Source organism: Pristiophorus japonicus, chromosome 21 (assembly GCF_044704955.1).
Source record: "Pristiophorus japonicus isolate sPriJap1 chromosome 21, sPriJap1.hap1, whole genome shotgun sequence".
In the NCBI taxonomy this organism is placed as follows: Eukaryota; Metazoa; Chordata; class Chondrichthyes; family Pristiophoridae; genus Pristiophorus; species Pristiophorus japonicus.
Window position 1 is genome coordinate 87,715,616 of NC_091997.1, and position 24,420 is coordinate 87,740,035.

The window sequence follows — 24,420 nt, forward strand, 5'->3', positions numbered from 1 at the left end:
GCTCACCCATCACCCCCTGTGCCCGTGTCCTAACTCGCACCAAGTCCCACTCACCCATCACCCCCTGTGACCTGTGTCCTAACTCGCACCAAGTCCCGCTCACCAATCATGCCCTGTGCCCGTGTCCTAACTCGCACCACGTCCCGCTCACCCATCACACCCTGTGCCCGTGTCCTAACTCGCACCAAGTCCCGCTCACCCATCACGCCCTGTGCCCCTTGTCCTAATTCGCACCAAGTCCCGCTCACACATCACCCCCTGTGCCCGTGTCCTAACTTGCACCAAGTCCCGCTCACCCATCACCCCCTGTGCCCGTGTCCTAACTTGCACCAAGTCCCGCTCACCCATCACCCCCTGTGCCCGTGTCCTAACTTGCACCAAGTCCCGCTCACCCATCACCCCCTGTGCCCGTGTCCTAACTTGCACCAAGTCCCACTCACCCATCACCCCCTGTGACCCGTGCCCTGACTTGCACCAAGTCCCGCTCACCCATCACCCCCTGTGCCCGTGTCCAAACTCGCACCAAGTCCCACTCACCCATCACCCCGTGACCCGTGTCCTAACTTGTACCAAGTCCCACTCACCCATCACTCCGTGACCCGTGTCCTAATTCGCACCAAGTCCCACTCACCCATCACCCCCTGTGACCCGTGCCCTAACTTGCACCAAGTCCCGCTCAGCCATCATACCCTGTGCCCCATGTCCTAACTCGCACCAAGTCCCGCTCACCCATCACCCCGTGTCCTAACTTGCACCAAGTCCCGCTCACCCATCACGCCCTGTGCCCGTGTCCTAACTCGCACCAAGTCCCGCTCACCCACCACGCCCTGTGCCCCGTGTTCTAACTCGCACCAAGTCCCGCTCACCCATCACCCCCTGTGCCCATGTTCTAACTTGCATCAAGTCCCACTTACCCATCACCCCGTGACCCGTGTCCTAACTTGCACCAAGTCCCAGTCATCCATCACCCCCTGTCCTAACTCGCACCAAGTCCCACTCACCCATCACCCCGTGACCCGTGTCCTAACTTGCACCAAGTCCCACTCACCCATCACCCCGTGACCCGTGTCCTAACTCGCACCAAGTCCCACTCACCCATCACCCCCTGTGACCCTTGCCCTAACTTGCACCAAGTCCCTCTCACCCACCACGCCCTGTGCCCCGTGTTCTAACTCGCACCAAGTCCCGCTCACCCATCACCCCCTGTGCCCGTGTCCTAACTTGCACCAAGTCCCACTTACCCATCACCCCGTGACCCGTATCCTAACTTGCACCAAGTCCCAGTCATCCATCACCCCCTGTCCTAACTCGCACCAAGTCCCGCTCACCCATCACGCCCTGTGCCCCTTGTCCTAATTCGCACCAAGTCCCGCTCATCCATCACCCCCTGTGCCCGTGTACTAACTCGCACCAAGTCCCACTCACCCATCACCGCCTGTGATCCGTGTTCTAACTCGCACCAAGTCCCGCTCACCCATCACCCCCTGTGCCCGTGTTCTAACTTGCACCAAGTCCCGCTCACCCATCACCCCGTGCCCCGTGTCCTAACTTGCACCAAGTCCCGCTCACCCATCACGCCCTGTGCCCGTGTCCTAACTCGCACCAAGTCCCGCTCACCCACCACGCCCTGTGCCCCGTGCCCTAACTTGCACCAAGTCCCGCTCACCCATCACCCCGTGCCCCGTGTCCTAACTCGCACCAAGTCCCACTCACCCATCACCACCTGTGACCCGTGCCCGAACCTGCACCAAGTCCCGCTCACCAATCATGCCCTGTGCCCGTGTCCTAACTCGCACCAAGTCCCACTCACCCATCACACCCTGTGCCCGTGTCCTAACTCGCACCAAGTCCCACTCACCCATCACCCCCTGTCCTAACTCGCACCAAGTCCCACTCACCCATCACCCCCTGTGCCCGTGTCCTAACTCGCACCAAGTCCCACTCACCCATCACCCCCTGTGCCCGTGTCCTAACTCGCACCAAGTCCCGCTCACCCATCACGCCCTGTGCCCCTTGTCCTAACTTGCACCAAGTCCCGCTCACCCATCACCCCCTGTGCCCGTGTCCTAACTCGCACCAAGTCCCGCTCAGCCATCATACCCTGTGCCCCATGTCCTAACTCGCACCAAGTCCCGCTCACCCATCACCCCGTGTCCTAACTTGCACCAAGTCCCGCTCACCCATCACGCCCTGTGCCCGTGTCCTAACTCGCACCAAGTCCCGCTCACCCACCACGCCCTGTGCCCCGTGTTCTAACTCGCACCAAGTCCCACTCACCCATCACCCCCTGTGACCCTTGCCCTAACTTGCACCAAGTCCCTCTCACCCACCACGCCCTGTGCCCCGTGTTCTAACTCGCACCAAGTCCCGCTCACCCATCACCCCCTGTGCCCGTGTCCTAACTTGCACCAAGTCCCACTTACCCATCACCCCGTGACCCGTATCCTAACTTGCACCAAGTCCCAGTCATCCATCACCCTCTGTCCTAACTCGCACCAAGTCCCGCTCACCCATCACGCCCTGTGCCCCTTGTCCTAATTCGCACCAAGTCCCGCTCATCCATCACCCCCTGTGCCCGTGTCCTAACTCGCACCAAGTCCCACTCACCCATCACGCCCTGTGCCAAATGTACTAACTCGCACCAAGTCCCACTCACCCATCACCGCCTGTGATCCGTGTTCTAACTCGCACCAAGTCCCGCTCACCCATCACCCCCTGTGCCCGTGTTCTAACTTGCACCAAGTCCCGCTCACCCATCACCCCGTGCCCCGTGTCCTAACTTGCACCAAGTCCCGCTCACCCATCACGCCCTGTGCCCGTGTCCTAACTCGCACCAAGTCCCGCTCACCCACCACGCCCTGTGCCCCGTGCCCTAACTTGCACCAAGTCCCGCTCACCCATCACCCCGTGCCCCGTGTCCTAACTCGCACCAAGTCCCACTCACCCATCACCACCTGTGACCCGTGCCCTAACCTGCACCAAGTCCCGCTCACCAATCATGCCCTGTGCCCGTGTCCTAACTCGCACCAAGTCCCACTCACCCATCACACCCTGTGCCCGTGTCCTAACTCGCACCAAGTCCCACTCACCCATCACCCCCTGTCCTAACTCGCACCAAGTCCCACTCACCCATCACCCCCTGTGCCCGTGTCCTAACTCGCACCAAGTCCCACTCACCCATCACCCCGTGACCCGTGTCCTAACTTGCACCAAGTCCCACTCACCCATCACCCCGTGACCCGTGTCCTAACTCGCACCAAGTCCCGCTCACCCATCACGCCCTGTGCCCCTTGTCCTAACTTGCACCAAGTCCCGCTCACCCATCACCCCCTGTGCCCGTGTCCTAACTCGCACCAAGTCCCGCTCACCCATCACCCCCTGTGCCCGTGTCCTAACTTGCACCAAGTCCCGCTCACCCATCACCCCCTGTGACCCGTGCCCTGACTTGCACCAAGTCCCGCTCACCCATCACCCCCTGTGCCCGTGTCCAAACTCGCACCAAGTCCCACTCACCCATCACCCCGTGACCCGTGTCCTAACTTGTACCAAGTCCCACTCACCCATCACTCCGTGACCCGTGTCCTAACTCGCACCAAGTCCCACTCACCCATCACCCCCTGTGACCCGTGCCCTAACTTGCACCAAGTCCCGCTCAGCCATCATACCCTGTGCCCCATGTCCTAACTCGCACCAAGTCCCGCTCACCCATCACCCCATGTCCTAACTTGCACCAAGTCCCGCTCACCCATCACGCCCTGTGCCCGTGTCCTAACTCGCACCAAGTCCCGCTCACCCACCACGCCCTGTGCCCCGTGTTCTAACTCGCACCAAGTCCCGCTCACCCATCACCCCCTGTGCCCGTGTTCTAACTTGCATCAAGTCCCACTTACCCATCACCCCGTGACCCGTGTCCTAACTTGCACCAAGTCCCAGTCATCCATCACCCCCTGTCCTAACTCGCACCAAGTCCCACTCACCCATCACCCCCTGTGACCCGTGCCCTAACTTGCACCAAGTCCCGCTCACCCATCACCCCCTGTGCCCGTGTCCTAACTCGCACCAAGTCCCGCTCACCCATCACACCCTGTGCCCGTGTCCTAACTCGCACCAAGTCCCGCTCACCCATCACGCCCTGTGCCCCGTGTCCTAACTCGCACCAAGTCCCGCTCACCCATCACGCCCTGTGTCCCTTGTCCTAATTTGCACCAAGTCCCGCTCACCCATCACCCCGTGCCCGTGTCCTAACTCGCACCAAGTCCCGCTCACCCATCACCCCCTGTGCCCGTGTCCTAACTCGCACCAAGTCCCGCTCACCCATCACCCCCTGTGCCCGTGTCCTAACTTGCACCAAGTCCCGCTCACCCATCACCCCCTGTGACCCGTGCCCTGACTTGCACCAAGTCCCGCTCACCCATCACCCCCTGTGCCCGTGTCCAAACTCGCACCAAGTCCCACTCACCCATCACCCCGTGACCCGTGTCCTAACTTGTACCAAGTCCCACTCACCCATCACTCCGTGACCCGTGTCCTAACTCGCACCAAGTCCCACTCACCCATCACCCCCTGTGACCCGTGCCCTAACTTGCACCAAGTCCCGCTCAGCCATCATACCCTGTGCCCCATGTCCTAACTCGCACCAAGTCCCGCTCACCCATCACCCCGTGTCCTAACTTGCACCAAGTCCCGCTCACCCATCACGCCCTGTGCCCGTGTCCTAACTCGCACCAAGTCCCGCTCACCCACCACGCCCTGTGCCCCGTGTTCTAACTCGCACCAAGTCCCGCTCACCCATCACCCCCTGTGCCCGTGTTCTAACTTGCATCAAGTCCCACTTACCCATCACCCCGTGACCCGTGTCCTAACTTGCACCAAGTCCCAGTCATCCATCACCCCCTGTCCTAACTCGCACCAAGTCCCACTCACCCATCACCCCCTGTGACCCGTGCCCTAACTTGCACCAAGTCCCGCTCACCCATCACCCCCTGTGCCCGTGTCCTAACTCGCACCAAGTCCCGCTCACCCATCACACCCTGTGCCCGTGTCCTAACTCGCACCAAGTCCCGCTCACCCATCACGCCCTGTGCCCCGTGTCCTAACTCGCACCAAGTCCCGCTCACCCATCACGCCCTGTGTCCCTTGTCCTAATTTGCACCAAGTCCCGCTCACCCATCACCCCGTGCCCGTGTCCTAACTCGCACCAAGTCCCGCTCACCCATCACCCCCTGTGCCCGTGTCCTAACTCGCACCATTCCCGCTCACCCATCACCCCCTGTGCCACGTGTCCTAACTCGCACCAAGTTCCACTCACCCATCACGCCCTGCGCCCGTGTCCTAACTCGCACCAAGTCCCGCTCACCCATCACTCCGTGCCACGTGTCCTAACTCGCACCAAGTCCCGCTCACCCATCACGCCCTGTGCCACATGTCCTAACTCACACCAAGTCCCACTCACCCATCACCCCGTGACCCTTCCCCTAACTCGCACCAAGTCCCGCTCACCCCGTGACCCGTGTCCTAACTTGCACCAAGTCCCACTCACCCATCACCCCGTGACCCGTGCCCAAATTTGCACCAAGTCCCGCTCACCCATCATACCGTGCCCCATGTCCTAACTCGCACCAAGTCCCGCTCACCCATCACACCGTGCCCCGTGTCCTAACTCGCACCAAGTCCCGCTCACCCATCACGCACTGTGCCCCTTGTCCTATTTCGCACCAAGTCCCGCTCACCCATCACCCCGTGCCCGTGTCCTAACTCGCACCAAGTCCCGCTCACCCATCACCCCCTGTGCCACGTGTCCTAACTCGCACCAAGTCCCACTCACCCATCACCCTCTGTGACCCGTGTCCTAACTCGCACCAAGTCCCGCTCACCAATCACGCCCTGTGCCCGTGTCCTAACTCGCACCAAGTCCCGCTCACCCATCACACCCTGTGCCCGTGTCCTAACTCGCACCAAGTCCCGCTCACCCATCACGCCCTGTGCCCCGCGTCCTAATTTGCCCCTTGTCCTAATTTGCCCCACGTCCCGCTCACCCATCACCCCGTGCCCATGTCCTAACTTGCACCAAGTCCCGCTCACCCATCACCCCGTGCCCGTGTCATAACTCGCACCAAGTCCCGCTCACCCATCACCCCCTGTGCCCGTGTCCTAACTTGTACCAAGTCCCACTCACCCATCACCCCCTGTGACCCGTGCCCTGACTTGCACCAAGTCCCGCTCACCCATCACCCCCTGTGCCCGTGTCCTAACTCGCACCAAGTCCCACTCACCCATCACCCCGTGACCCGTGTCCTAACTTGTACCAAGTCCCACTCACCCATCACTCCGTGACCCGTGTCCTAACTCGCACCAAGTCCCACTCACCCATCACCCCCTGTGACCCGTGCCCTAACTTGCACCAAGTCCCGCTCAGCCATCATACCCTGTGCCCCATGTCCTAACTCGCACCAAGTCCCGCTCACCCATCACCCCGTGTCCTAACTTGCACCAAGTCCCGCTCACCCATCACGCCCTGTGCCCGTGTCCTAACTCGCACCAAGTCCCGCTCGCCCACCACGCCCTGTGCCCCGTGTTCTAACTCGCACCAAGTCCCGCTCACCCATCACCCCCTGTGCCCGTGTTCTAACTTGCACCAAGTCCCACTTACCCATCACCCCGTGACCCGTGTCCTAACTTGCACCAAGTCCCAGTCATCCATCACCCCCTGTCCTAACTCGCACCAAGTCCCACTCACCCATCACCCCCTGTGACCCGTGCCCTAACTTGCACCAAGTCCCGCTCACCCATCACCCCCTGTGCCCGTGTCCTAACTCGCACCAAGTCCCGCTCGCCCATCACACCCAGTGCCCGTGTCCTAACTCGCACCAAGTCCCGCTCACCCATCACGCCCTGTGTCCCTTGTCCTAATTTGCACCAAGTCCCGCTCACCCATCACCCCGTGCCCTAACTCGCACCAAGTCCCGCTCACCCATAACCCCCTTTGCCCGTGTCCTAACTCGCACCATTCCCGCTCACCCATCACCCCCTGTGCCACGTGTCCTAACTCGCACCAAGTTCCACTCACCCATCACCACCTGCGCCCGTGTCCTAACTCGCACCAAGTTCCACTCACCCATCACGCCCTGCGCCCGTGTCCTAACTCGCACCAAGTCCCGCTCACCCATCACCCCGGGCCACGTGTCCTAACTCGCACCAAGTCCCGCTCACCCATCACGCCCTGTGCCACGTGTCCTAACTCACACCAAGTCCCACTCACCCATCACCCCATGACCCTTCCCCTAACTCACACCAAGTCCCGCTCACCCATCACCCCGTGCCCTAACTTGCACCAAGTCCCACTCACCCATCACCCCGTGACCCGTGCCCAAACTTGCACCAAGTCCCGCTCACCCATCATACCGTGCCCCATGTCCTAACTCGCACCAAGTCCCGCTCACCCATCACCCCGTGCGCTAACTCGCACCAAGTCCCGCTCACCCATCACGCCCTGTGCCCCTTGTCCTATTTCGCACCAAGTCCCGCTCACCCATCACCCCGTGCCCGTGTCCTAACTCGCACCAAGTCCCGCTCACCCATCACCCCCTGTGCCACGTGTCCTAACTCGCACCGAGTCCCACTCACCCATCACACCCTGTGCCCGTGTCCTAACTCGCACCAAGTCCCGCTCACCCATCAGGCCCTGTGCCCCTTGTCCTAATTTGCCCCTTGTCCTAATTTGCCCCACGTCCCGCTCACCCATCACCCCGTGCCCATGTCCTAACTTGCACCAAGTCCCGCTCACCCATCACCCCGTGCCCATGTCATAACTCGCACCAAGTCCCGCTCACCCATCACCCCCTGTGCCCGTGTCCTAACTTGCACCAAGTCCCACTCACCCATCACCCCCTGTGACCCGTGCCCTGACTTGCACCAAGTCCCGCTCACCCATCACCCCCTGTGCCCGTGTCCTAACTCGCACCAAGTCCCACTCACCCATCACCCCGTGACCCGTGTCCTAACTTGTACCAAGTCCCACTCACCCATCACTCCGTGACCCGTGCCCTAACTTGCACCAAGTCCCGCTCAGCCATCATACCCTGTGCCCCATGTCCTAACTCGCACCAAGTCCCGCTCACCCATCACCCCGTGTCCTAACTTGCACCAAGTCCCGCTCACCCATCACGCCCTGTGCCCGTGTCCTAACTCGCACCAAGTCCCGCTCACCCACCACGCCCTGTGCCCCGTGTTCTAACTCGCACCAAGTCCCGCTCACCCATCACCCCCTGTGCCCGTGTTCTAACTTGCACCAAGTCCCACTTACCCATCACCCCGTGACCCGTGTCCTAACTTGCACCAAGTCGCAGTCATCCATCACCCCCTGTCCTAACTCGCACAAAGTCCCACTCACCCATCACCCCGTGACCCGTGCCCTAACTTGCACCAAGTCCCGCTCACCCATCACCCCCTGTGACCGTGTCCTAACTCGCACCAAGTCCCGCTCACCCATCACCCCCTGTGCCCCGTGTCCTAACTCGCACCAAGTCCCGCTCACCCATCACATCGTGTGCCCGTGTCCTAACTCGCACCAAGTCCCGCTCATCCATCACGCCCTGTGCCCTAATTCGCACCAAGTCCCGCTCACCCATCACCCCCTGTGCCCATGTCCTAACTCGCACCAAGTCCCGCTCACCCATCACCCCGTGTCCTAACTCGCACCAAGTCCCGCTCACCCATCACCCCGTGTCCTAACTCGCACCAAGTCCCGCTCACCCATCACCCCGTGTCCTAACTCGCACCAAGTCCCGCTCACCCATCACGCCGTGCCCAGTGTCCTAACTCGCACCAAGTCCCGCTCACCCACCACTCCGTGCTCACTGACCTACATTGGCTCCCGGTTAAGCAATGCCTTGATTTCAAAATTCTCTCGTTTCCAAATCCCTCCATAGCCTCACCCCTCCCTATATAATCTCCTCCAGCCGCACAATGCTGCCCCCACCCCCTCCCCACCCCCAGAGATACCTGTGCTCCTCAAATTCTGCCCTCCTAAGCATCCCTGATTATAATCGCTCCCCCACTGGCGTCCGTGCCTTCAGCTGTCGAGGCCCTAAGCTCTGGAATTCCCTCCCTAAACCGCTCTTTCCTCCTTTAAGACGCTCCTTAAAACCTCCCTCTTTGACCAAGCTTTTGCCGTAATTTTTTATGTGGCTCAGTGTCAATATTTTGTCCAGTAACACTCCTGTGAAGTGCCTAGGGACGTTTTATGACCTTAGAGGCGCTATATAAATACAAGTTGTTTATTCTCCCCACGAGCCTCATTCCCGTATCCCACATTCTTTCAACCACCTATCTAACCCATTCGGAAATCTTGACCTGCTCTCCGCTTAACTCACTAACTCGGATTCCACAGCCTCACAGCCATGTGCAAGGAACACCTTTCTCTTGCTCGCGTCCTAAATATCATGTTTAATCTTGTATCCGTGTCCCCTTGTTCTAGACCCATGTCCTTCAGGAAGGGCGGCTGCCACCCATACCCGGTCTGGGCCTACACGTGACTCCAGTCCCACCCCTACACGGTCAAGGTCTACCGTGACTCCAAATCCACCCCTACCCGGTCTGGGCCTACACGTGACTCCAAATCCACCCCTACCCGGTCTGGGCCTACACGTGACTCCAAATCCACACCTACCCGGTCTGGGCCTACACGTGACTCCAAATCCACCCCTACCCGGTCTGGGCCTACACGTGACTCCAAATCCACCCCTACCCGGTCTGGGCCTACACGTGACTCCAAATCCACCCCTACCCGGTCTGGGCCTACACGTGACTCCAAATCCACACCTACCTGGTCTGGGCCTACACGTGACTCCAGACCCACCCCTACCCGGTCAGGGCCTACACGTGACTCCAGATCCACCCCTACCCGGTGAGGGCCTACACGTGACTCCAGTCCCACCCCTACCTGGTCTGGGCAGCCCACCTGCTCAGGTCCACTCGGGGTGGACAATGAGACCTCGTCACCCCAGAATAAAGGCAAAAAAAGTCATCCAGGATGAGCAACAAAAAAAAAACAGTTAAGTAAAACTTTATTACAGATTTATCTCTCAAACATAAAAAAGAGCTACAAGTTGAGTTTATAAAAGGTAATATTCTCACTGATATTGTACACCCTGGGGATACTGTTAGCCCCCATTACTTGTTCTATGTTGAATGAAGCAGTTACAGATCAGTCAATAATCGGAATCATTCACAATACTTCTGGTCTGGATGCTGATTCACTGATAGACCCCCATCCAGTTATGGATCATTCTGCAGCATTCGAGCCAGTATCTGTAAACACAAACACATCACATCAGTTTTGCAAACCTCAGATTCCTCACAACATGATGGTGCAGTGGTTCAGACACTGATCACTCATCTCATTTGTATCAGCCGTGGCTCAGTGGGCAGCACTCTCGCCTCGGAGTCAGAACTTTGTGGGTTCAAGTCCCACTCCAGGGACCTGAGCACAAAACCCTAGGCTGACACTCCAGTGCAGTGCTGAGGGAGTGCTGCACTGTCGGAGGTGTCGTCTTTCGGATGAGACGTTAAACCAAGGCCCCGTCTGCTCTCTCAGGTGGAAATAAAATCCCATGGTACTATTTCGAAGAAGAGTTATCCCCGGTGTCCTGGCCAATATTTATCCCTCGTTAATCATTAAGCAGATTATCTGGTCATTATCACATTTCTGTTTGTGGGAACTTGCTGTGCACAAATTGGCTGCCATGTTTCCCACATTACAACAATAACTATACTTCTAAAAAGTACTGCATTGGCTGTAATGCGCTTTGAGATGTCAGGTGGTCACGGAAGGCGCTATGGAAATGCTTTCATGTTGCAGGCCAGCCTGATGGAATTGATGTTCCGACTGGCTGCAAATGTCTTCTGGGATTTGAGTTAGGGGCAGTCTTAATTCACAGAAAAAGCAGCCCCTAATTCAGTACCATCTGACTGTGTCTGGCTTAAAGGTGACAATATGCTTGTGTAAGGACGTGCACGCGTATAAGTAGAACAAGCTAGTTAGCATTATGCAGAACGAGCAGAGACCCGCAATACAACTGCGGTCAAATTAGTATCTTTATTGCAACAGTATTTGTTTAGACTATCATCTTCTTCGTCTATAGAATCAATGCTGATATCCTCTCTCTCTCTCCCAAACGCCCACCCCATCTCTCTCTTCCCCTCCCCCGCTCTCTCTCTTCCTCCGTCTCTCTCGCTCTCTTCCTTCCCCCCACCTCTCTCTCGCTCTCCCCCCTCCCACTCCCCACTCGCTCTCTCCTTCCCTCCCCCTCTCTCCCCTCCACCCCCCCTCTCTCTGTTCTCTTCCCCCCCCACCCTCCTCCCTCCCCCCCTCTCTCTCCCCTCCCCCCCAAATCCCCGCCGTCGCCGCTCCTCTCGACTCCGCCCCCTCATGCCCATTGGCCCCGCCGCATCCACTGCTGCCTCCTCATTGGAGCAGGACCTTCGTCGACCAAACTTTGAAAATTCGCGCCATCACTCCCCGCTCTGATTAGCTGCGGGGCCGGTCGAGCCATGAGCATCCATTGGTCGGTGCAACGGTCATTTAGTCCAGACGGACCACGTGCTCCCAGCCCCTGGTCCTGCCCCAGGACAGATAAAAACTGGCTATTATCATAGATTATATATTGCGCTCAAGTATTGACAACTGTCTGAAGCTGAACCAGACTGTTTGCAACCTTGCTGTCATATTTGACCCCGAGATTACTGAAAACACACAAACATCAGGCCTTATCAATATCCTGTTCCATTGTCTAAAGCTATCATCCTTTTAGACAGCGGTGAACAATCTTTCACTGCACATGGCCCTGCGGAATAGCTTCCTGCCAGCTGGTAAAGTAAGAAACATTTGTTTCCTGTATGGTTTGCTCTCCCTGCAGTGTATACACTGGAGCCCTTCAGCCATCGATATTCCTTCCCGACCTCCCCATGGTGCTAAAAGCCTTGCTGCCCCATCTGTGTGCTCACCTGAAGTGCGATTTAAACAAACCCAACAACATAATTATATAGCACCTTTAAATGTAGCAAAACATCCCAGGGTGCTTCACAGGAGCGTTGTAAAACAGAAGTTGACACCAAGAGGTAGGTTTTAAGGCGCGACTTAAAGGAGTAGTGAGAGATAAAGAGGCAGGAAGGTTTAGGTAGGGAGTTCCAGAGCTTGGGGCCCAGGCAGCTGGATGCACGGCGGCAATGGTGCAACGATTAAAATCGGGGATGCGCCGAGGCCAGAATTGGAGGAGCGCAGATAGCTCGGAGGATTTTTGGGCTGGATGAGATAAGGGAGGGGCGAGGACATGGAAGGATCTGAAAACAAGGATGAGAATCCTTGTTCAACCTTGCAGCCAATGTAGGTCAGCGAGCACAGGGGTGATGGGGGAGCAGGACTTGATGCAAGTTAGGACACGGCAGTGAGCACAGGGGGTGATGGGGGAGTAGGATTTGATGCAAGTTAGGACACGGGCAGTGAGCACAGGAGGTGATGGGGGAGCAGGACTTGATGCAAGTTAGGACACAGGCAGTGAGCACAGGGGGTGATGGGGGAGCAGGACTTGATGCAAGTTAGGACACGGGCAGTGAGCACAGGGGGTGATGGGGGAGCAGGATTTGATGCGAGTTAACACACGGGCAGCGAGCACAGGGGATGATAGGTGAGCGGGACTTGGTATGAATTAGGACACGGGGCAGTGAGCACAGGGGTGATGTGTAAGCAGGACTTGGTATGAATTAGGACACGGGGCAGTGAGCACAGGGGTGATGTGCGAGCGGGACTTGGTGCGAGTTAACACACGGGCAGCGAGCACAGGGGATGATAGGTGAGCGGGACTTGGTATGAATTAGGACATGGGGCAGCGAGCACAGGGGTGATGTGTGAGCGGGACTTGGTATGAATTAGGACATGGGGCAGCGAGCACAGGGGAAATGGGTGAGCGGGACTTGGTGCGAGTTAGGACACGGGCTGCCGAGGTCTAGATAAGATTACGTTTACGTCGGGTCAAATGGAAATAGCCGGCCTTGGTGATGAAGTGTATGGGCTAGGCTTTCCCCGAGAGCCCCTCAACGCCCGATTGCCTGCCCAGAAAAGCCACTAACATTTGGTATGTAACACTTGGGAAAATTTCCAATTTCAAGTTAAAACAAATTGACCGGCGAGAAAATGTGTCTTGCACCATTATTCTTGGCGGTTATCTCGATGACTAAGAGGGAAACTAAGTAAAACGGACGATTTTTTAAAAAATTAGTCTGAGGCTGCGGTTGGGCCTCGGGAGGGGGAAAAATTTTTTAAAAATTTACAAAAAGTTAAAAAATATATTCCCAAAACCGCCTTGTTTAAGCAGCGTTTACAGGGCGGTTCCCTTGGCAATCGTGACTTACGCCCTGCGATTGTTCTCGCCGGTGCACGTGGGTGGTTGGTCCCGGCGGGAGTTTTCAGATTTGGGCGATACCATTAAAAAAAACTAAGGGGGGGAACTTTCGCCGGGCGGAAAAACAGTTGTACCGCCGAGAACCCGCCAAAAATGAATGGAAAGTTTAGCCGTGTGTGTGGTGAGAAGCTGATCTCAGAGTCAAACAGGATGGCATGGTTGTGAACAGTCTGGCTCAGCCTCAGACAGATGCCAGGGAGAGGGATGGAGTCGGTGGCTAGGGAACGCAGTTCATGGTAGAGCACAGGAGGCGACCATTCGGCCCATCGTCCCTGTGCCGGCTCTTTGAAAGAGCGATCCCATTAGTCCCACTCACCTGCTCTTTTCCCCACAGCCTTGCAATTTGTTCCACTTCAAGGATATATCCAAATCCATTTTAAAACTTATGCCTGAATGTGCTCCCCATTCAGGCAGTTCCATTTTAACAGGTGCGAGTTGCATCGGTTTACAGATACATTGCAAAATAAAAAGATTGTCACATTCCTTAATTAAAATATCTATTGTAAGCAGGGGAGGCTTTTTCATCAACTCACTTTTGCCGTCGCACGCTACAATCTTCACTTTGTCCACTTTCACTAGTTCAGTGACCTCTCGAAATTCCACATCATTCAGGACAAATGTCCAAACATTATCACAGAATCTGTACGTGTTTAAAGAGCCCTTTGAAATAAACAAAGTCACAAAACAAGTCACTGATTGCGTGGAGAGTATTGAGTCTTAAACCACTGGCCCAACGCCAACCATTTTACCAAGAGCGATGCAAAAGGTGTCAAGAGCAAAACAGATTTTTTGTAAAGTTACAAACAGGTTCCAATAAGATTGGCACATTGCAGCTCAGCATCCTAAAGCTGTTGACACGACACAATTCGAATGCCACTAAATAAAATATACTGAGCCTGTGTGCGCTTGCAAAACTGAATTCATACACAGGTACAATGTCCGGAATCCGGCATTCCAAACACCCGACTTTTTTGAGGCGGCCAAGCTGGTGACATCGGGCGGCGAGGGACGAGGAAACCGGTAAAAATCACAGCGCCAGGGGGCCGCGGGCGGTGAGAAGTGGAGGACCGGAGGGCGGCGAGGAGCACCAATAGCGAGGTCCGAAATCCGGCAAAACCCAAAAACCGGCACGGAACCGGTCCCGAGGTCGCGGGATTCCAGACGTACATGTCAGTCGTCTATTTTCTATACTAAAGGGACACAGATACAGGAGTATTATAGCATGCAATAGTTTATGATAGATCGACTAAAATCAATACATGCTGTGAAGCTGACCAGAATCTCCGATGTAAACCTGTGGGACCAGTAATGGCTGCGTTCACTGCAGGGTATATTTGATGTCTCCAACATAAGAGGAGATTAATTGATGTCCTGTTACTGACTGCTCCATTTTTGATCGGGGCGCAGGAGAGGGGAGAGGCGAGGGCCCGGGGGCAGCACAGGCCAGCCCACACTGCGATATGTGTGCGCACTAGGTCCGTGCAGCAGAGCAGGTCTCCACTCGTCTTGGTTAATCCTTGCCACTGGACCAAGGCCTAGCTCTGTCAAGCCCGTGTGGTGGCTGGTGTGCAACGGCCACCCCACGTTAAAAAAATCCACGCACAGGCATCTTCCACCCTTCGACATGAAGTTCAGGACCTCGAATGTCAGGTCCCTCATTGAACTCATCCCTTTTTGGTGTGGAAGTGGGTCATCCTCGATACGAGGGACTGCCTAATACTATACTATATGGGTGGCTCAGAATTCCCTGGCTCATACCTCCCAGTAGGTGTTTAACTCCACAGCCACAGAAACCTCACAAAAGTAAATGGATGAACATCCGGCTGGGTAGGAAGAGCCAGGTAGTGCAGAAATCCTCCGGGAGCATGTCACTCATTAAGCAGTTTTCAGTATTGAAAATGGGTGAAGGGGACGACACCTCGAAGGGAACTTTATGAAGTCCACTCAGCCGTGATCTTATTGAATGGCGGAGCTGGTACGAGGGGCTGTACGTGCTACTGCTCCTTCAATTCAGATGTTCTTGCGTGGGCACACCGATCTATAGCTCACTTCCTGTGTCGCCTGCAATCTTTTTAATAGGATTTTCCAATCACTGCAACTGTCCATGACGTTGAACATTTGGAGAGAACAGCGTGAGTGTGTGGGTGTGTAGTTACAGGCTTGTGGGAGCCAGGAGCATTCCCTCCCCACACACACACACACACACACACACACACACACACACACACACACACACACACACACACACACACACTCCCTCCCTCCCTCCCTCCCTCCCCCTCCCCCTCCACCCCTGTTCACGGACTGATCTGCGTGTTTGCACGAGCTACTTGTTCACTGGTTAGTTTAATACCTGTACAGTTAGAATTTGGTATATTCAATCCCAGCATCTGCCGGCTTACACTGACCCGCAGCAGATACAGGGCATGCTCCCTGTCGAAATGCTGACTAACAATTTGTAACAATCCAATATCTGGTCATAATAAGCAAAACTGGAGCAGCGAAAAGTCTGTCATCAACAATTTGCTCTCCCTCCCTGGAAAGATTGCAAGTTCCCAAAAGTGTAAGGAAAGAAGAAAAAAAATTAGGAAGGCAAAGAGAAACTGAAATTAAATGATCAATATAAAAAGCAAAGATTATGAAAGAGTTTCATAGGGTAGATGCAGATGTGATCTTTTGCGGACGAGATCAAAACTAAGGGCCATAAATATAAGATAGTCCCGAATAAATACAATTGGGAATTGAACATAACATAAGAAATCGGAGGAGTAGGCCATACGGCCCCTCATGCCTGCTCCACCATTCAATAAGATCATGGCTGATCTGATCATGAACTCAGGTCCACTTCCCCGCCCACTCTCCATAACCCCTTATTCCCTTATCGTTTAAGAAACTGTCTATTTCTGTCTGAAATTTATTCAATGTCCCAGCTTCCACAGCTCCCTGAGGCAGCGAATTCCGCAGATTTACAACCCTCAGAGAAGAAATTTCTCCTCATCTCAGTTTTAAATGGACGGCCCCTTATTCTAAGATCATGCCCTCTAGTTCTAGTCTCCCCCATCAGTGGAAACATCCTCTCTGCATCCACCTTGTCAATCCCCCTCATAATCTTATACATTTCGATAAGATCACCTCTCATTCTTCTGAATTCGAATGAGTAGAGGCCCAACCTACTCAACCTTTCCTTATAAGTCAACCCCCTCATCCCCGGAATCAACCTTATGAACCTCCAAAGCAAGTATATCCTTTCGTAAATATGGAAACCAAAACTGGACGCAGTATTCCAGGTGTGGCCTCACCAATACCCTGTATAGCTGTAGCAAGACTTCCCTGCTTTTATACTCCATCCCTTTTGCAATAAAGGCCAAGATTCCATTGGCCTTCCTGATCACTTGCTGTACCTGCATACTATCCTTTTGTGTTTCATGCAAAAGTTACCCCCAGGTCCCGCTGTACTTTGCAATCTTTCTCCATTTAAATAATAACTTGCTCTTTGATTTTTTCTGCCAAAGTGCAGAAACTTCTTTACCCAGAGAGTGGTGAGAATGTGGAACTTGCTGCCACACGGAGTGGTTGAGGCGAGTAACATAAACACATTTAAGGGGAAGCCAGTTAAGCTTGAGGGAGAAATGAATAAATGGATGCATTGATGGGATAAGATGAAGAAGAGTGGGAGGAGGTTCGGGTGATGTTGGGCCAAATGGCCTGTTTCTGTGCTGTAAACTATGCAACTATGTAGAACATAAAAAGGTAAAGAAATGTAATGTGCAGGAGTGCTGGAAGAGCAGCGACAGAACTCACCCTGAAGTTGACTCGGTTGCGGACTCTCTGAGCCAAGGCATTGTTGATTGCTTTGTCAAACTGGAGCAGGACCTGCAGAGCCAGCTGAGGGGTGATCTGCTGGGACTGTCAGGGGAGAAACAGAGAAAAAAGGTTACTGACAATAACACAGCACAGCTGATCAGTGCACTGGAGAACTGAAACACGCTGAACAGGGGAGGGGTAGAGGCTCATGGGTGGGAGAAGAGAGGCTTGGGGGTGGAGAAACTCGGAGGTGGCAGAGAGCCTTGGGTTGGGGAAAGAAGGGCACTGGGGTCCGGGGAGAGGGGAGGACTGGGGTCTTTGGGGGGGGGGGGGGGGGGGGAGGACTGGGGTCATGGGGGGGGGGGGACGACTGGGGTCATGGGGGGGACGACTGGGGTCATGGGGGGGGGGACTGGGGTCATGGGGGGGAGGGGGGTCATGGGGGGGGACTGGGGTCATGGGGGGGGAATGGGATACTGGGGTCATGGGGGGGTCATAGGGGGACTGGGGTCATGGGAGAAGGGGTCTGGAGTCACAGGGGAAGAGGGGACTGGGGACACAGGGGGGAGCAGGGCTGGGGTCATGGGGGGGACTGGGGTCATTGGGGGGGGAAGCGGGGACTGGGGTCATGGGGAGGGGGGGACTGGGGTCATGGGGGGAGGGGGGAACTGGGGTCATGGGGGGAGGGGGGAACTGGGGTCATGGGGGGAGGGGGGAGGGGGGACTGGGGTCATGGGGACTGGGGTCATGGGGGACTGGGGTCATGGGGGGAGGGGGGACTGGGGTCATGGGGGGGAGACTGGGGTCATGGGGGGGAGACTGGGGTCATGGGGGGGGAGACTGGGGTCATGAGGGGAGCAGGGCTGGGGTCATGGGGGGAGCAGGGCTGGGGTCATGGGGGGGATTGGGGTCATCGGGGGGGAAGCGTGGACTGGGGGGAAGCGGGGACTGTGGTCATGGGGGAGGGGAGACTGGGGGTCATTGGGGGGGGGGGGGGAGACTGGCGTCATGGGGGGAGACTGGAGTCGTGAGGGGGAGGGGGAGACTGGGGTCATGGGGGGGGACTGGAGTCACGGGAGGAGGGGGAGGGGGAGACTGGAGTCACGGGAGGGGGAGACTGGGGTCACGGGAGGAAGGGGAGGGGGAGACTGGGGTCATGGGAGGAGGGGGGGGACTGGAGTCAGGAGGGGGAGGGGAGACTGGGGTCATGGGGGGGACTGGGGTCATGGGGGGGGACTGGAGTCACGGGAGGAGGGGGACTGGGGTCATGGGGGGGAGGGGGGGGACTGGGGTCATGGGGGGGAGGGGGGACTGGAGTCATGAGGGGGAGGGGAGACTGGGGTCATGGGGGGGACTGGGGTCACGGGAGGAGGGGGGACTGGAGTCATGAGGGGGAGGGGAGACTGGGGTCATGGGGGGGACTGGGGTCACGGGAGGGGACTGGAGTCACGGGAGGGGGAGGGGGGACTGGAGTCACGGGAGGAGTGGGGGGACTGGAGTCACGGGAGGAGTGGGGGGGGGAGGCCCGCTCCCCCTCAGTCCCTCTCTTCCCTCAGCCCCCCGCTACCTGGATCAGCTCGTCCAGGCTCTCCTGCAGGCTGTTGCCCAGGGTGGTGTTCCGGTACAGTTGGTACGCCATCGCCGCGGCCCTGCTACAGCGCTCACTGCGCACGCGCGGCCAAGCCACACTGCGCATGCGCGCAGTGGCCCCGCCCCTTCCAGCCACCAGGGTCAGGGATTGGTCTAGGGCCTGCGGAGGGCGTGGTCAGTGGGATTGATCCAGGGTGTCGGGAGGGAATGGGTCTGTGCAATCCCACTGGGATTAATCCTGCACTAACAGAAAGACTTGCATTTATAGAATCATAGAAATTTACAGCACTAAAGGAGACCATTTTGGCCCATCGTGTCCGCGCCGGCCGACCAAGAGCTATCCAGCCTAATCCCACTTTCCAGCTCTCGGTCCGTAGCCCTGTAGGTTAAGTGCCACATTCAAGTACTTTTTAAATGTGGTGAGGCCGTGAGTTCCAGACCCCCACCACCCTCTGGGTGAAATTCGTTTTCCTCAACTCCCCTCTAATCCTTCTACCAATTACTTTAAATCTATGTCCCCTAGTTGTTGACCCCTCTGCTAAGGCAAACAGGTCCTTCCTTTCCACTATATCTAGGACCCTCATAATTTTATACACCGCAATTAAATCTTCCCTCAGCCTCCTCTGTTCCAAAGAAAACAACCCCAGCCTATCCAATCTTTCCTCACAGCTAAAGTTTTCCAGTCCTGGCAACATCCTCATAAATCTCCTCTGTACCCTCTCTAGTGCAATCACATCCTTCCTGTAATGTGGTGACCAGAACTGTACACAGTACTCTAGCTGTGGCTTAACTAATGTTGCATACAGTTCTAGCATAACTTCCCCACTTTTATATTATATGCCTCGGCTAATAAAGGCATTCCATATGCTTTTTTAACTATCTTATCGACCTGTCTTAAGAACATAAGAAATAGGAGCAGGAGTAGGCCATTTGGCCCCTCGAGCCTGCTCCGCCATTCAATAAGATCATGGCTGATCTGATCTTGGCCTCAACTCCACTTCCCTGCCCGTTCCCCATAACCCTTGACTCACTTATCGTTCAAGAATCTGTCTATCTCCACCTTAAATATATTCAATGACCCAGCCTCCACAGCTCTCTGGGGTAGAGAATTCCACAGATTCAAGACCCTCTGAGAGAAGAAATTCCTCCTCATCTCCGTTTTAAATGGGCGACCCCTTATTCCCCCTTGTTCTAGATTCCCACACAAGGGAAAACATCATCTCTGCCCTGTCAAGCCCCCTCAGAATCTTATACGTTTCAATAAGATCACCTCTCATTCTTCTAAACTCCAATGAGTAGAGGCCCAACCTACTCAACCTCTCTTCGTAAGACAACTCCTTCATCTCAGGAATCAACCTGGTGAACCTTCTCTGAACTGTTTCCATATCCTTCCTTAAATACGGAGACCAAAACTATACACAGTACTCTAGGTGTGGCCTCACCACTACCCTGTACAGTTGTAGCAGGGTTTCCCTACTTTTATACTCCATCCCCCTTGCAATAAAGGCCAGCATTCCATTTGCCTTCCTGAACTCCTTCACGGCAAACGAGCCAAAGATGGGCAGTGAAAACGTTACAAGGACACCCTCAAAGCCTCCCTGATAAAGTGCAACATCTCCATTGACACCTGGGAGACCCTGGCCAAAGACTGCCCTAAGTGAAGGAACAGCATCCGGGAGGGTGCTGAGCACCTCGAGTCTCGAAGCCAAGAGCATGCAGAAATCAAGCGTAGGCAGCGGAAAGAGCGTGCGGCAAACCTGTCCCACCCACCCCTTCCCTCAACGACTATCTGTCCCACCTGTGACAGGGACTGTGGTTCTCGTATTGGAATGTTCAGCCACCTAAGGACTCATTTTAAGAGCGGAAGCAAGTCTTCCTCGATTCCAAGGGACTATCTACGATGATGACGATGATCACTTGCTGTACCTGCATACTAACTTTTTGTGTTTCATGCACCAGGACCTCCAGGTCCCTCTGTACTGCAGCATTTTGTAATCATTCCTCATTTAAATCATGATTTGCTTTTTTATTCTTCCTATCAAAGTGGATCACCTCACACTTTCCCACATGATGCTCCATGCGCCAGTCCACGGATCATGACGCGTCTCCTCAGCCGTCCGTCCGTCCGTGACAGCTCTCGGGGCGAGCTGGTGACCCGCGACCGTTCCACGTCGCCATCCACGCCAGGAGGGGGCACGGGCACGGAGAGCGGCCGGTCAGCGAGGTTTGAGCCACAGACTGAGGGCGGTCCCGAACAGCGGAGCTGCCCACCGGACACGGCAACCGACACCGTGAAAGAAAATATGGAAAACGACCAAAGCCAGAGGGAGTTGCCGGAGAAATCTTATCGACCTGGCCCGCTATCTTCAGGGATCTGTGGACACACACTCTAAGGTCCCTCTGTTACTCCACAGCTCTCAGTGTCCTCCCATTTATTGTGTATTCTGTCTAATAAATTTAAGACAGAGATAGACAGTTTCTTAACCGATAATTGAATAAGGGGGTATGGGGAGTGGGCAGGGAAGTGGACCTGAGTCCATGATTGGATCAGCCATGATTAAATGGCGGAGCAGGTGCGAGGGGCCGTATGTGCTACTCCAGTTCCTATTTCTTATGTTCTTATGTATTCCTTTGCCTTGTTGTATCTTTCCAAATGCACTAACTCACACTTTTCCAGATTGAATTCCATTTTCCATTTTTCTGCCTAACTTGCCAGTCCATCGATATCTTCCTGCAGTCTAAAGCTTTCCTCCCCACTGTCAACCACACGGAAAATTTTTGTATCATCTGCAAACTTCTTCATCATGTTCCCTACATCGAAGTCTAAATCATTAATATATACTACAAAAAGCAAGGGACTGAACCCCGTGGAACCTCACTGGAAACAGCCTTCCAGTCACAAAAACACCCGTCATCCATTACTCTTTGTTTCCTGCTACTGAGCTAATTTTGGATCCAATTTGCCACTTTCCCTTGGATCCCATGGGCTTTTACTTTTTTAATCAGCCTGCCATGTGGGATCTTGTCAAAAGCCTTGCTGAAATCCATGTAGACTACATCAAACGTACTGTCCTCATCGACCCTACTTGTTACCTTCTTTAAAAATTCAATTAAGTTAGTCAGACACGAACTTCCCTTAACAAATCTGACTGTCCTTGATTACTCTGTATCTATCTAAATGAAGGTTTATACTGCCCCTCAGAATTGATTCCAATAATTTGCCCACCACTGAGGTTAAACTAACTGGCATGTAATTACTCGGTCTATCCCTTCCTCACTTTTTAAACAATTGTACAACATTAGCAGTTCTCCAATCCTCAGGCTCCACTCCTATAGCCAGGGAGGATTGGAAAATGATAGTCAGAGCCTGTGCAATTTCCTCCCTTGCTTCTTTTAGTAGCCTCAGATATACTTCATCTGTTCCTGGCGATTTATCTAATTTCAAAGATGCTAAACACCTTAATACTTCCTCTCTTAGTATGTTCATCCCAACCAATATTTCACTCTCTTTCTCCTAAACTTCACCTTCGGCATCGTTCCCCTCTTTTGTGAAGACAGCCGCAAATTGTTCATCAAGTACCACATCCTCCGCCTCCACACATAGACCACCATTTGGTCCCTAATAGGCCCTATGCTTTCCTTAGTTATCCTCTTGCTCTTTATGTAATTATAAAACATCAAGGATGTCACAGAGCGGACGCAGGACATTCTGGGGGGAGAAGGTAAACAGCTAGAGGTCTTGGTCCATATCGGGACCAACGACATAGGTAAAAAGGGGGATGAGGTCCTACAGGAAGAATTCAGGGAGCTAGAAAGAAAATTAAAGAGTAGGATCTCAAAGGTAGTAATCTCCGGGTTACTACCGGTGCCACGTGCTAATGAGTACAAGAATAGAAGGATAGAGAGGATGAACACGTGGCTGGAAAATTGGTGTAGGAGGGAGGGCTTTAAATTCTTGAGGCATTGGAACCAGTTCTGGGGAAGATGGGACCTGTACAAACCAGACGGGTTGCACCTCAATAGTGCCAGGATCAATATCCTCGTGGGGAGATTTGCTCGTGCTGTTGGGGAGAGTTTAAGCTGGCTTGGCAGGGAAGATGGGAACCTGAGAACAAATTCAAGAGGGAAGGAAGTAAAGCAGAAATTGGATAGCAAGAATCTAGAAAGTGAATCAGTTAAACAGAGGAAACAAGGCTTCATAAGTAGTAAGCAAGAAGGTCTCCCTGTGTTGAATGGTATATACTTTCATGCAAGGAGTATAGCGAATAAGGCGGATGAGCTAAGAGCACAGGTAGACACTTGGGAGTATGACATTATAGCCATTAGAGAAACATGGCTGAAAGAGGGGCAGGTTTGGCAGATCAATATTCCTGGCTACAGGATTTTTAGACAAGACAGAGAAGGGATAAAAAGTGGAGGGGGGGTGCAAACAGGGCCTCGGTTTAATGTCTCAACTGAAAGACAGCACCTCTGACAGTGCAGCACTCCCTCAACACTGCAGCACTCCCTCAACATTGCAGTGTCAGCCTAGATTTTTATGCTCAAGTCCCTGGAGTGGGACTTGAACCCACAACCTTCGGACTCGAAGACGAGTGTGCTATCTACTGACCACAGCTGACACTTGGGAGAGAATGGAGCGTTGGGGTTAGTTTGGGATTGATATCATGCTGTGGGGAGAGAGCGGGGCAGTGGGGTTAGTTCGCTGTGACTGCTGGCACAGGGGTCTGGGGGCCGAGCCTAAACACAGTCCCCACCCCTCCTTCGGAGCTAGCAGCTAGAAACCATGCTTCCTCCCTGTTGTCAGGTATTTTCTGTCAGCTTGCTGCTTTGCTGGAGAGGATCAGGAGATCGGGGAAAAGAGAGGAGATCGGGGGGAGAGAGAAGAGGTCAATGGGGCGGGGGAGAGGAGATTGTTGGGAGGGGGGGGGAGATCGGAGGGGAGAGAGAGGATTGGAGGGGAGAGAGAGAGAATGGGAGGGGAGAGAGAGGAGATCAGAGGGGAGAGAGAGGATCGGAGGGGAGAGAGAGGAGATTGGAGGGGAGAGAGAGGATTGGAGGGGAGAGAGAGAGAATGGGAGGGGAGAGAGAGGAGATCAGAGGGGAGAGAGAGGATCGGAGGGGAGAGAGAGGAGATCGGAGGGGAGAGAGATGAGATCGGAGGGGAGAGAGAGGATTGGAGGGGAGAGAGAGAGAATGGGAGGGGAGAGAGAGGAGATCAGAGGGGAGAGAGAGAATGGGAGGGGAGAGAGAGGAGATCGGAGGGGAGAGAGAGGAGATCGGAGGGGAGAGAGAGGAGATCGGAGGGGAGAGAGATGAGATCGGAGGGGAGAGAGAGGATTGGAGGGGAGAGAGAGAGAATGGGAGGGGAGAGAGAGGAGATCAGAAGGGAGAGAGAGAATGGGAGGGGAGAGAGAGGAGATCGGAGGGGAGAGAGAGGAGATCGGAGGGGAGAGAGATGAGATCGGAGGGGAGAGAGAATGCACTGTGAGTGCTGCTCTAGGTGTTCTCAAAAATCAGTAGTGTGAGCGCTGTCTGCAGTTCTCTCTCTCTCTCTCTCTCTCTCTCCCTG

At 54.8% G+C, this 24,420-nt stretch overlaps 1 protein-coding gene across 1 annotated transcript; it reads right to left on the reverse strand.

The window, feature by feature from the left end:
- Nucleotides 1-10,047: 10,047 nt before the first annotated feature.
- gtf2a2 (general transcription factor IIA, 2) lies at nt 10,048-18,939 on the reverse strand. The gene is made up of 4 exons (XM_070864221.1): nt 18,829-18,939; nt 17,259-17,363; nt 13,991-14,117; nt 10,048-10,308 (listed from the first exon to the last, which is right to left on the reverse strand). Exons 1-4 carry the CDS (start codon nt 18,898-18,900, stop codon nt 10,283-10,285), a joined length of 330 nt encoding a protein of 109 aa, XP_070720322.1. The 5' UTR covers nt 18,901-18,939; the 3' UTR covers nt 10,048-10,282.
- Nucleotides 18,940-24,420: the final 5,481 nt, after the last annotated feature.

Bases quoted from the DNA above. Each gene is read 5' to 3' on its own strand.
- gtf2a2 (XM_070864221.1), bottom strand. From the start codon at position 18,900: ATGGCGTACCAACTGTACCGGAACACCACCCTGGGCAACAGCCTGCAG. The intron at 17,364-18,828 runs GTAGCGGGGGGC...CTCCCCTGACAG, and splicing joins GCCTGGACGAGCTGATCCAG to TCCCAGCAGATCACCCCTCA. The intron at 14,118-17,258 runs GTGAGTTCTGTC...TTTATTTCAAAG, and splicing joins GCAACCGAGTCAACTTCAGG to GGCTCTTTAAACACGTACAG.